Raw genomic sequence first — 13,841 nt, 5'->3', positions numbered from 1 at the left:
TCCTACAACTTTGATGGTTTTTTTTTATTATTATTGTGAAGCAAACAACAAATGGGACAAAATAACAGAAATCTTCAGTGTGTATAACTGTTCCCCCCCCCCAAAATTAAGTACTTTGTAAAGTCACCTTTTGCAGCAATTACAGCTGCAAGTCGCTTTGGATAAGTCTCTATGAACTTGCCACTGGGATTTTTGCCCATTCCTTAAGGCTAAACTGTTCCAGCTCTTCATGTTGGATGGTTTTTGCTTGTGAACAGCAATCTTCAAGTCTGACCACAGATTCTTTAATTGGATTGAGGTCTGGACTTTGACTAGACCATTCCAACACATTGAAATGTTTCCCCTTAAGCCCCTCGAGTGTTGCTTTAGCAGTATGCTTCGGGTCATTGTCCGGCTGGAAGGTGAACCTCCGTTCCAGTATCAGATCACAGGCAGACTGACACAGGTTTTGCTCAAGAATATCCCTGTATTTAGCAGCATCCATCTTTCCCTCGACTCGGACCATTTTCCCAGTCCCTGCTGCTGAAAAACGTCCCCACAGCATGATGCTGCCACCACCATGTTTCACTGTGGCAATGGTGTTCTTGGGGTGATGGATGTGTTGGGTTTGCTCCAGACATAGCATTTTCCATGGTGGCCAAAAAGTAACATTTTCGTCTCATCTGACCAGAACACCTTCCTCCATACATTTGGGGAGTCGCCCACATGCCTTTTGGCAAACTCAAAACGTGCCTTTTTATTTTTAACATTAAGTAATGTTTTTTTTTCTGGCCACTCTTCCATAAAGCCCAGCTATATGGAGTGAACGGCTTATTGTGGTCCTAAGGACAGATACTCCAGTCTCGCTGTGGAACTCTGCAACTCCTTCAGGGTTACCTTTGGTCTATGTGCTGCCTCTCTGATTAATGGCCTCCTTGCCTGGTCTGTGAGTTTTGGTGGGCAGCCCTCTCTTGACAGGTTTGCTGTGGTACCATGTCAGAAAAGGTGTGTTTATACTGATCATGTGACACTTCGATGTAAGTAGGGGGGTCTATTGCAGTCTAAATTATACTACAGTAAATTTAATTTAAACAGCCAGGAAGTGCCCATTGTAGCTTTGAATTATTAAAGCTGCAGTTGACAGAAAATGCTTTGTTGTAAATCCATTCTATTTATTGTGTCATTCCAGCATTCTGTGTCTTCAACATGAAAGTTGCACGACAGCCAAGAACATGTAGGCATTCTCTCAAGCAGCCTAATATACTCACTCACTCTCTAGCTACATAAATGCAAGAGGACAGGGAAAGGACACAAGGCACTGAGATGAGAAATCACTAAGAAAGTCTGGTACGAATATAGTAAAAGATAGCTGACACCTTCTGAAACACAGGTAACATATACACCACTTCCATAACATTTATACATACATACTGTATCTAAAATCTGCTATACTGCTTTGTGAAAAGAACTAAAAAAGGACTGAATGTAGATAAAAACAACAAGCGGATGGACTGAGTGACAAAAGAAGAGTGAAGGGAAAAGACGTTTAGTAAGTGGAAAGACAAAAAGAAACAGAAAAACAGAATGGAAGAACATAGAAAACAGAATGTAAACTTACACTGGCCATCCAATTAAAGATCCACCCGTTTGGCAGGTCACTAAATACCTGTAAGTGTATCTTTCCATGATATACCCACCTTTTCAGATCACGATAGTAAAGCAAACCGTGGCTGATTTCTGTCAGATATTGATCAGGCCGGCCCATTGGAGGGCCCTAAACACAGGCCAATAAGCTGCTGACATAGTCCTGAAGGCCATTGCTGGAAATGAATCCAGTCGTTTAATATAGGCTTATCATTATCTCAGACTGTTACTAGTTAATAACTGCTCCAAGATCTACCATTATATGGCGTGGTTTAATGTTGCGGACTGAGCTACAAATCCTGTATTTACACCAACCCATCAGCCCCTTCCAGAAGCATCCATCCAATCACACACAATCAAAATTAGAATGAAAATAAATAAAATTAGAGCTGGGCTGCATACTGTCGGTCCGGATAAAGGAAAAGCCCTTATCTTACGCACTTTTCCTGAATGTAAGCAACAACGTCCAATACACGCTTGCGTATTTAATTGTATAATGAGTGACCATATATACAAACGTGCAGATAACGATGTATGACATGGTTTCTTTCTTCTTCCTTCAACAGAAGCTACAGCATTGCTGCAAAAGCAGTTGCACTTTAAGGGCAACTAAAGCTCCACATATTTTCTGTAGCAGCTACCCTCAGATGTTTGTACTGAAACTTTCCCATCCCCTGGGCAGACACCCACTTGTGTTTGCTCAGTATGTACAGTAGGCAGAACCCACAGTGATCTCTGTCTGAGCAATGTACATCTGTGGTTAGTCATTTTGTCTATACTACTCGCTACCCCAGAAAACTTACTCTGATTGAAAGGTATACTGCAATTAAAATCCCCATCAAATAGGGCACATGCAGTGCTATTATTCTGGATAATTATTGTTCAGACATCACCATAATTGATCCTGATACCGCTGGTATGTTGGGTTACATGGCAACCTGAGTCAGTATTCAGAATTTCACATTAACAGACTCTGCAATGACTGAATTATTTTAATATTTCCTGAGTCATTATCATCATACCTGCCCATATTCTTTTTCAATCGCAGCTCTCTGTTTGCAGAATGACCTAAAATGAAAAAAAAATTTTGGCCTTGAATTCAATATTTATATTTTACTATGACACAAAACATGTTATGAAATTTGAAATGAGGACTGAGAAGTGATTTTGTTATATGGGATTCCAAGTTTATAACATTGCTATTGCTTTGGTGGAACTGAATGGCTGAAAAACTCCTAAAAATAGTGAGGTGGTATAAATAGCTTGGTTCTTCCTTGGAGAAGGGGAAATGGCTTGGTGTTACAAGAGGCAGAGGTGGGGTGAACTCAAATACAAGTATGGGACCCGTGAACTAGAAACCCATTATCCAGAAAGCTCTGAATTACAGAAAGGCCATCTCCCATAGACTCATTTTATCCAGATATTCCAAATTTTCAAAAAGGTTTTCCTTTTGCTCTGTAATAATAAAACAGTACCTTGTACTTGATCCTAACTAAGATATAATTATATAATAATCATCTTTGGATTCAAAATCACCCTATTGGGTTTATTTTGATTTTCTAGTAGACAAGGTGTGAAGATCCAAATTACAGAAAGATCCATTATCCAGAAAGCCCTGTGCATTCTGTATAACAGATCACATACCTGGACCATATATTATAAGGAACAAGGAGCTTCACCGTTTTATTTCAATATATATAAGTACACACACCAGGCAAATCTCAGAAAGGAAATCTGCAGTTTTAAAAGAAGAATGGCCATCCATAAAGAAAAGCACTTTGTATCTATTTATATAGAGAACACCACAACAGCAAGTCATTCCTATATGAAGTGTATCTTGTGATCTATACCCTTGCAGGTGGATCCTCTAACAGCAATACTGGAACACCGTTCATTATCCACACTTGAAAAAGAGTAGCTTAGGTTAAACAAATGTAAGTAAAACACAAATAGGTGTGGCATATAAAATTTATGAGATGAGCACTAAATAATGTCACTTTGAAACATCTGTGGGAACTGAAGCTTGGGCCGATTATTATTTGTTACCCTAACAGCCCTAACAATACTCTGAAAAGAATGTTCTTGAGAAATAAAAAACAATAACAGTTAAAAGTTTTTTTTATCACACTGTATGACATATACTGAATCTCTCACCAACTCTTTAAAGGAGAAGGAAAGTCAAATTATATTAGGCTCCAAGTATTGCCAATGATAAGTATGTATCTGTGCCAGTATCCTTTCCCTCCTTAGTTTTTACATTAATATTTTACCAGCAATCGATGTAGAAATAAGTTTAAACATGTATAAATTGACATACCCTGTCTGCAGTCCAGAAATCTGTTAGAATAGGGCTTGCACATGCGCAGAATGGATCTGCAGTGCCCTGTGCATGCGCAGAAAAAACCTCTGAGTTCCGTGGTTAGTACTGACATTTTCATCACGTGATCTCTGCTGACGTCAGCGCTGACCTCTCTCATCCAGCCCCATTCTGTAAGCAGCCAATAGCGCTCCTGCTTCCATGTTGCTAAGCAACTAAGGAAAGCGTTTTTATCTCCTGCGCTCGCTCTGCTTTTCATTCAGTCACTGTCAGCGAGCGAGCACAGAAGTTAAAGGGGAAGGCAGCCATCCAGCGAGCGGGTCTGTCTGTCAGAGGTAATTGCAGGATGGACTCCGTGCTGGCAATCAGATGCGTCTCGGATGACGTCAAGGGGTCACGAAGGGAGCGCATGCGCACTACCGATCAAGCGCAGGGCGGAAATGACGCGACTAGGTTAAAATGGCGGCGCCAAACTATGACAATCGCCGCATCTTCGACATGAAAGTGCACGGATACAGCAGCAAAATGCGAATTTTAAATATAGCGTTTCAGGAGGGGGCATATTGATGAACCTAATGAAGTAGGAATTATTTATATTATATATATATTATGTTGAGATTTTTAAAAGATCCGATCCTCATTGCGAGACCATGATTTTCTCGGAACGATCGTACGAATTGACCATCAACAAAAAAGACCAATTTGCCAGGAAAACAAAGTGGAGCTGCCTGCTTGGCCCTGCAAACATAGATAGATTGCACTGGGACCGACAGTGACCTGGCTGATCAATTTCCTGACAGATGTCGGCCGAAAAATCATAAGATGTACGGTCGTTTGAATACCACTAACCGCACGATAATTTCGAAGGATTTGTCGGACTTCTCTAAAATTGGTCATTCGGCAAGAATAATCGTCGCATCTATGGGGAGCTTTAAGGTATGAAGTTCCAAATTACGGAAAGATCCGTTATCTGGAAAGCTCCAGGTCCCGAGCATTCTTGATAATAAGACCCGTACCTTTACTACAAGTTTAAAAAGTGAATGTGAATGTCCTAATCATAGTTGTGATATACATCAAGGAGCATTTTAGGTCAGTGTCAGCTTTATTAATTCATTTATTCATTGTTATTCATGTTTCAGGCTTACAAACCCCTCATTTAGCAGTTTAATGGGCCTGTGAGTGTATGACTCTTCCTCTCCTGCAGACTGACATCCATAAAAATAGCACTTGCTGTTAAAATCTATTTCACCTGACACTGAACTATTTTTACCTTGCTTTTAACAATTGTGGTCACTGAGCAGAAACGACAAGGGGTGCATATTATCTCACAAGCTACTGCCTGTATGCATTAAAACAATTGATTGTTTTTTCAGTACTGAAACTCTTGACCAATTCTTTCACTTAACTACTATACATTGAACATAGACTCGTTCAAATACTTTGGCATTGTGGTGCATAGGAAATTAGACACCTTTATACCCTCTAATCTCGACCCGATCCTCTCCACCATGAAGGACAAACTGAAAGTGTGGGCTAACCTGCCCTTTTCTATCTGGGCAGGGTTAATCTTCAAAAAATTATATTTCTCCCCAAGTTCTTCTACATCTTCCTCAACTCGCCTGTTCCTATCCCCCGTTCCTTCTTCACCTCTATTGAAATGGCCCAAACAGCATTTCTCTGGGCAAACAAGCCCCCCAGATTTGCTAGAGGCAAACTGCGGGCTCCTGTTAGCGAAGGGGGATTGGGCCTCCTGCACTGGTATTTTTACTCTTTGGCAGCCCAGATCTACTATATACACTGGTGGCTTAATCCGGATCCATACAATCCGAACTTCCCACTACAAGCCACTTTAGCGAGCTCAATAGAGTCACTATCCAATATTCCATTTCGCAAAGTTCCCGATCTATAAACAACCCACTTTAGCGAGCTCAATAGAGTCACTATCCAATATTCCATTTCGCAAAGTTCCCGATCTATAAACAACCCACCCAGTTATAATCACCCCATACAAAGCGTGGGTGGCAGCACTCAAAATTTGCAACCTAGCACTATACATTGAACACGCTCTCTGCATCTCAAAATGTTTTATTTCAAAGGGGTTGTTCACCTTGACACAAACTTTTAGGGGCAGATTTATTAAGGGTCAAAGTGAAAATTCGAATTGTCGAATTTTTTTTTTTTGGTCAAAACTCTCAAATTCGAATTGTGAATTATCAAACTCGATTTGAGTTTTAATCTGAATTTAGAGATTTATCATACTCTGGCCCTTTAAGAACTCGAATTCGACTATTCACCACCTACAAACTGCCGGATTACTGTATAAGACAACGGGAGAGGTCCAGGGATCAATTTGGTGTTTTTTGCAGCCTTCCCGACATTTGAGTTTTTGTCGGAGAACAAAACTCAAATTGAGTTTTTCGAATCGGGTTCTTCTAATTCGAATCATATTTAAAATTTCGGGTTGATTCAAATCGTCCGAGCTGAGAAAATTCAATTTTATGAATACATTTTGCTTGTTCTATTTTCAAATTTATGGGAGTTCACAGGAACTTGAAAATTGAAATCTTGATATGATGTAGAGAGTGAAATTCTGAGACAAACTGCAATTGGTTTTCAGTTTATTATTATTTGTGGTTTTTGAGTTATTTAGCTTTTTATTCAGCAGCTCTCCAGTTTGCAATTTCAGCAATCTGGTAGCTAGGGTTCAAATTACTCTAGCAACCATGCACTGATTTGAATAAGAGACTGGAATATGAATAGGAGAGGGTCTTAATAGAAATAGGAGTATTAAAAAGTAGCACTAACAATACATTTGTAACCTTACAGAGCATTTGTTTTTAGATGGTGTCAGCGACCCCCACTTGAAAGCTGGAAAGAGTCAGAAGAAGGCAAATAAATAAAAGAAAAACTATAAAATAAATAAATAATGAAGAACAATTGTAAAGTTGCTTAGAATTGACCATTCTATAACATAGTACAGGTATGGGATCATTTATCCAGAATGCTTGGAGTACTGCGGATAATGGATCTTTCTGTAATTTGGATCTTGATAAGGATCAAGTATAATCTGTTTTATTATTACAGAGAAAAAGGGAATCATTTTTAAAAATTGGTGTTATTTGGATAAAATTGAGTTTGTGGGAGACAGCCTTTCCGTAATTCTGAGCTTTCTGGATAACGGGTTTCCGGATAACAGATCCCATACCTGTAAAAGTTAACTTAAAAGTGAACCACTCCTTTAACTGCTATATGTTTGAAAAAATATCTGCCTTCCAATGGTATAAGTCATTTAATTTCCATATTTTAACATTTCCAGCAGCCCATTTATGCAGCTAAAACTGTCTGAGGTAAGTCTGCGCCAGACTGGAGTATGGTTCTGGGAGGTAGTGTTTGGGTTACAGGGGTGACCCTATTTCACCAAAAATCTTAATAGTGACACAGACTTTGATACAAATAAACAATACACAGTGTATATGAACTGAACTCCTCATACTATCGCTTGTTAAATTGGTTCTTGGGAACTTACTGGTGCCCGCTAAAAATAAAAAACTGTACTGGATGGCATGAACCCAAAGATAAAGTGTAAATGCACCCCCTTAGATTGGACTAAAGGTGGCCATAGACGTAACAATTACCATCTTTGTTGGAAAAGAGCTTTCCAAAAAAGATTGTTAGTTTCAACACATGTGTAGAGCTGAATCGTCAGCTATACAGGTAGAAACAATAGAATTCTACCTGTATCTGAGGATTCAGCACTTAACAATGGCCGATGTTTGGGTGCCTTCAAAGGCACCCGATCAAAATTTTCCATCCAGCCTGATTGATGAGCCAACCAATATCCAAGTCTTATGCCGATATCGGTTGGCTTGTTTCCCACAATACACGCACATAATATCGTCCGAAAATCCGTTTTGTACGATATTATCTGTGCGTCTATGGCCACCTTAACAATGTCTGATGTTTGGGTGCCTTCAAAGGCACCCGATCAAAATTTTCCATCCAGCCCGATCGACGAGCCGACCAATATCCAAGTCTTCTGCCATTATCGGTCGGCTCTTTTCCCACCATACACGCACCGAATATAGGACGAAAATTTGTTTTGTACGACATTATCCGTGCGTCTATGGTCACCTTTAGAATCACCCTTGAAATGGTCGCAAGTATTGCCTGTCCAGCTCTGATACAAGTGCTTGGAGGTGATTTCAGTGCAAGTCTAGTGCACTTTTTGGGCTACTTAAAAAAAGGAAACTGATTAAAAACACCATGTGCCATTACCCTGAAAGGGGAACTAAACACCCACACAATTTTTTCCATTTAAACCCATTTCACAGGACCCCAAGCCCGACCGCATGGCTGTATTTCCAGGGTAACATTTGTTCATCCTTACAGATTGCCTGATATCTTCCAGAAGCTCAGTATCTTGAAGCTGTTTGTTCTGAAGGCTAGACAGTTGCTCTCCAAAACGCACCTTAACCTCTTGTGTGACTTTTACCTAAAAACACAGATATGAGAGGGATATGAGGATATACTGGTGGTTACAATGTGTTTTCTTCTGCATGTGATGTACCAGGAGTGTTAGATACAAAGTTCCACAATGTAAATATTTGCACATAATCTACATTACTGATTCAGCACAAAGTTTTTTTTTTTAGAAAAGTGCTGCTTCTGTTAAAGACAGCATTTTGTATGTATAGCATTCATGTTTATTTTTAGGTGGGTTTGTTACCCTTAGCACAAAACACATTCACACATATGTTTATATTACATGAACAAAACTCAAAGACAAGTGATTTCATAATCACAACCTGGAATTCATTTATGGTTTGTCTATTACACTTCAACTACTGCTACAACTACTAACCGGCCCTGGAAGTTTGAATCAGAGTACAGGTATGGGATCCGTTATTCTGGAAACCTGTTATCCAGAAAGCTCCAAATAACAAAAAGGCTGTCTACCATAAACTCCATTTTATCCAAATTGTTTTAAATGATTTCCTTTTTCTCTGTACAGGTATGGGACCTGTTATCCAGAATGCTCAGGACCGGGGTTTTCTGGCTAACGGATCTTTCATTAATTTGGATCTTAATACCTTAAATCTACTAGAAAATCCAATAGGCTGGTTTTGCTTCCAATAAGGATTCATTATATCTTAGTTAGGATCAAATATTACAGAGAAAAAGTAAGTTGTTTTTAAAAAATTTGGATTATTTATATAAAATGTCTATCGGAGTCTATGGGAGATGGCCATACTGTAATTCGGAGCTTTCTGGATAACAGGTTTCCGGATAACGGATCCCATACAGCATAAAACAGCACCTTGTACTTGATCCAAACTAATATTTAATTTATCCTTATTGGAAGCTAAATTGGGTTTATTTAATGTTTACATGATTTTCTAGTAGACTTGAGGTATGAAGATCCAAATTACAGAAAGATCCATTTTCTGGAAAAACCCCAGTCCTGAGCATTCTGGATAACAGATCCCATACCTCTACCATCTTACCTTGTTCATCTGGTTCACCATCAGACATAGACTCAGATTTAGATTTGCGTAGAATGCACAAATCTAAATCCGCCATAACAGAGCTTTTGCCATATTTTTGGACTGATAGCTTTTTTGGGCAGGGCCCTCTTTACTTGTTGTATTGGTTATTGATTGTTTGTGTATGTTTTCTTATATGCTTAAGGTATACAAATTATTGTGCAACACTGCAGAACATATTGGTGTCTTATAAATAAATGTTAATAATGATAATAATAAAAATCTCTCTAAGGGGAGTAGTAACAGGAGGACACGTTGGTGATGTCCCCCCTATTACTAATCAATACTAAATACTGCTTTCAGAGTACCAGAAACAATGTGATACCTCTTATACCCCCTAAAGTCACCTGCACTACTGTAAATGAATATGTGTTTAATAACTGTAATATCATTGTTTATAGCATGTGTCCAGTCCACTTTAGTTTTGTGGACACGGTTTCTTGCTACCCTACCATATAGCCCCATAGAAAACATCTTCTAACATTAGGTGCAAATCTCACTAAATGATACAAGACTCACCTTTACAGAGGTTCTGAGGTCCGGAGGCTAAAACTGTGTGTCTGCAGCCCATCTTGCTACTTTGCAGGATGGATTTTAAGTATCTGTGGTTACAGAGAATTGCAGCTGAACAAGTATATATATTTATAGTGAACAGCCCTAGTATAGTGTATTACTGACAACTGTATAATGCTCTATTATACAGTCAATGCACTGCTCCTCTTTGGGCTGTCAGACCACTGCCAATACATCCTAGTGCACTGCCAGTACCTTCCTATCCAGACACTGCAAGTCCCTTCCTATCCAGACACTGTACCTTCCTATCCAGACACTGCACCTTCCCATCCAGACACTGCCAGTCCCTTCCTATCCAGACACTGCCAGTCCCTTCCTATCCAGACACTGCCAGTCCCTTCCTATACAGACACTGCCAGTCCCTTCCTATACAGACACTGCCAGTCCCTTCCTATCCAGACACTGCCAGTCCCTTCCTATCCAGACACTGTCAGTCCCTTCCTATCCAGACACTGTCAGTCCCTTCCTATACAGACACTGCAAGTCCCTTCCTATCCAGACACTGCCAGTCCCTTCCTATCCAGACACTGCCAGTCCCTTCCTATACAGACACTGCCAGTACCTTCCTATCCAGACACTGCAAGTCCCTTCCTATCCAGACACTGTACCTTCCTATCCAGACACTGCACCTTCCCATCCAGACACTGCCAGTCCCTTCCTATCCAGACACTGCCAGTCCCTTCCTATCCAGACACTGCCAGTCCCTTCCTATACAGACACTGCCAGTCCCTTCCTATACAGACACTGCCAGTCCCTTCCTATCCAGACACTGCCAGTCCCTTCCTATCCAGACACTGTCAGTCCCTTCCTATCCAGACACTGTCAGTCCCTTCCTATACAGACACTGCAAGTCCCTTCCTATCCAGACACTGCCAGTCCCTTCCTATCCAGACACTGCCAGTCCCTTCCTATACAGACACTGCCAGTCCCTTCCTATCCAGACACTGCCAGTCCCTTCCTATCCAGACACTGCCAGTCCCTTCCTATACAGACACTGCCAGTCCCTTCCTATACAGACACTGCCAGTCCCTTCCTATCCAGACACTGCCAGTCCCTTCCTATCCAGACACTGCCAGTCCCTTCCTATACAGACACTGCCAGTCCCTTCCTATACAGACACTGCCAGTCCCTTCCTATCCAGACACTGCCAGTCCCTTCCTATCCAGACACTGCCAGTCCCTTCCTATCCAGACACTGCCAGTCCCTTCCTATACAGACACTGCCAGTCCCTTCCTATACAGACACTGCCAGTCCCTTCCTATACAGACACTGCCAGTCCCTTCCTATACAGACAGCTCTGAAGCCAAACAGTACTAAGCCCAAACAGTAGCACAGAGCTGAAGCTCAAACAGTACAGCAAAGGGTGCAAGTAGTAAGTCGAGGCGGTAGGACAGCGAGTGACCAAGCTTCAAACCCAGTTGGGTACAATAAACACTCACTTTTCTCGGTGGAGGCTGCATCCCGAAATCTTCCAGCCTTCTGTCTCCCCCCTGTTGTGCAAGATGCTTGCCGTCCGGACCTGATATCTCCTCCCCATCGCTACCAAACTGCACAGCCCAGCGCACGCCGTTCCCTCCGACACCCCGCCCCTTTTCCAACTAATACTCCGCCCATGTAAACATTGTCTCTCCCCGCTGGCCACGCCTTCTCTATTGACACTACGGCGGTCTCTATACAGTTGTTAAAGCTTCGTTCCCGCCCACTCCAGTGTATAAAACCATTACTTCCAGCCAATATCAAATCATCCCGCCCACTCCTACTGACATACTGCTACGCCCACATATACTCACACACTTTGGAACGGACCGCCTTCAGGTTGGGGAAAGCCAATCAGAGCATTCATCGTTTTCATGGGCTTTACAGTAACCAATCACCGCATTCATATTTACAAATATTGTCTCAATTAAATCACACTGTCGGATACAGTGTGGGGCGTAGTTAAGGGGAAATTGCTATTCAGTAATTGTGCAGAACAGAAACAATACGCACTCACCAGTGCCGGGCAATGGAGGCTGACCACTTTGCACTCCGCCCCTTCGCCCGGCAGAGCGCAAAGGAGGACGCGCGTGCGCAAAGGCCTTGGTTCTCCGGAAGCTCCGCCCACTATCTATCAAGCCCGCCCCATTCGGGTTTCTGAAACTGGGGCTGCAAGGCGTCTGATATCATTATACATTACATTATTATCATTACAGTTCATGTAATGTACGTAATTCCATTTAACAGAGCTGCTGTAGAATATTGGGGATTATAAAGAATTTTTTTGTGTGGGTTAAGGACCCTCAGCTTTTCCCACTGAAGGGGTTGTTCTCCTTTGAATTACATTTTAATATGATGTAGAGAGTGTTATTCTGAGACAATTTGCAATTGGTTTTTATTTATTATTATTTGTGTGTTTTTTTTTTTTTTAGTTATTTATATTTTTTTTCCAGATGGCAATTTAAGCAATCTGGTTACCAGGGTCCAAATTACCCTAGCAACCATGCATTGATTTGAAAAAGTGTAGAATATTAATAGGAGAGGGCCTGAATAGAAAGATGAGTAATAACAAGTAACAATCATTGTGTAGCTTTACAGCACATTTGTTTTTGTTTTTTTTTGCTGGGGTCAGTGACCTCCCATCTGAAAGTTGGAAAGAGGCAGAAGAAGAATTAAAAAACTATTTAAAAAAATAATGAAGACCGAAGTCAAAGTTGCAAAGAATTGTCCATTCTATAACATACTTAAAGTGAACTTAAAGATGAACCACCACCCCTATGTATGGGATGTTCCATAAGGGGGTAGTCTGAGAGGCACATGCCAAGAGCTCAACGGTAGGGGGTGCTACATACCGCTTTTGCCTACTTTCTCCTAGTCCAGCTTTCTGTAATTCTGAGGGACTGACAGAATATGTGCTCAATGGTGATTAGTGGGAAGTGGGGTAAGTGATAGACGAAACACAAATAGTTAGAGAGGGAGCACGAGGCAAACTTTATAGATGGAGCAAAACGCACGTCAGGCACACTCTCTTTTAGTTTCGGTTAGGCAAGGCACTCTTGATAAAAATGGGGCATTGACCAACCTCCTCAGCTTGGAGGAGACACTTTGGTGGCGGGGGTCACTTGTTAGGGTATAGGCAGGTTATGCTAAAATTCATTCTAATTATTGGAAGGGATTAGGTTATTAACAGCTGACATGTAAGATGTTATTTTGCGTAAAGATCCCCCTCCTAACCCTTATTTTTAATTCTTATTATTTTTGTTTTTGTGGACATATTTTTCTTTTAATTTACTATTAAACATTATGTTTTAATTAGCATGCAGATAGATAATAGATAGATAGACAGACAGACAGACAGAGATAGATAGACAGACATACAGACTGATAGATAGATAGATAGATAGATAGATAGATAGATAGATAGATAGATAGATAGATAGATAGATAGATAGATAGATAGATGATAGATAGATAGATAATTATGATAGATAGATGATTGATAGATAGAGAGAGAGAGAGAGAGAGAGAGAGAGAGAGATAATAGATGATAGATAGATAATTATGATAGATAGATAGATAGATAGATAGATAGATAGATAGATAGATAGATAGATAGATAGATAGATGATTGATAGATAGAGAGAGAGAGAGAGAGAGAGAGAGAGAGAGATGATATAGATAGATAGATAGATAGATAGATAGATAGATAGATAGATAGATAGATAGATAGATAGATAGATAGATATTGGGAAACAGACAGAGGTGTCAATCAATGGGGAGACTGAGCTAGTACAAAATAGATTTAATAG

The 13,841-nt window shown here is 40.6% G+C and overlaps 1 protein-coding gene across 1 annotated transcript in view; it reads right to left on the bottom strand.

The window, feature by feature from the left end:
* fchsd1.L (FCH and double SH3 domains 1 L homeolog) overlaps positions 1 to 11,777 on the bottom strand; it is a 44,772-nt gene extending 32,995 nt beyond the window's left edge. The window contains 4 exon segments of the mRNA XM_041585558.1: positions 2,646 to 2,691; positions 8,335 to 8,432; positions 11,496 to 11,654; positions 11,733 to 11,777. Of these exon segments, the coding sequence (XP_041441492.1) occupies positions 2,646 to 2,691; positions 8,335 to 8,432; positions 11,496 to 11,654; positions 11,733 to 11,777 (348 nt within the window).
* Positions 11,778 to 13,841: the final 2,064 nt, after the last annotated feature.

Source organism: Xenopus laevis, chromosome 3L (assembly GCF_017654675.1).
Source record: "Xenopus laevis strain J_2021 chromosome 3L, Xenopus_laevis_v10.1, whole genome shotgun sequence".
NCBI lineage: Eukaryota > Metazoa > Chordata > Amphibia > Anura > Pipidae > Xenopus > Xenopus laevis.
Note: the sequence above shows the minus strand (reverse complement) of the source record. Positions and strands in the feature narration are given on the sequence as shown.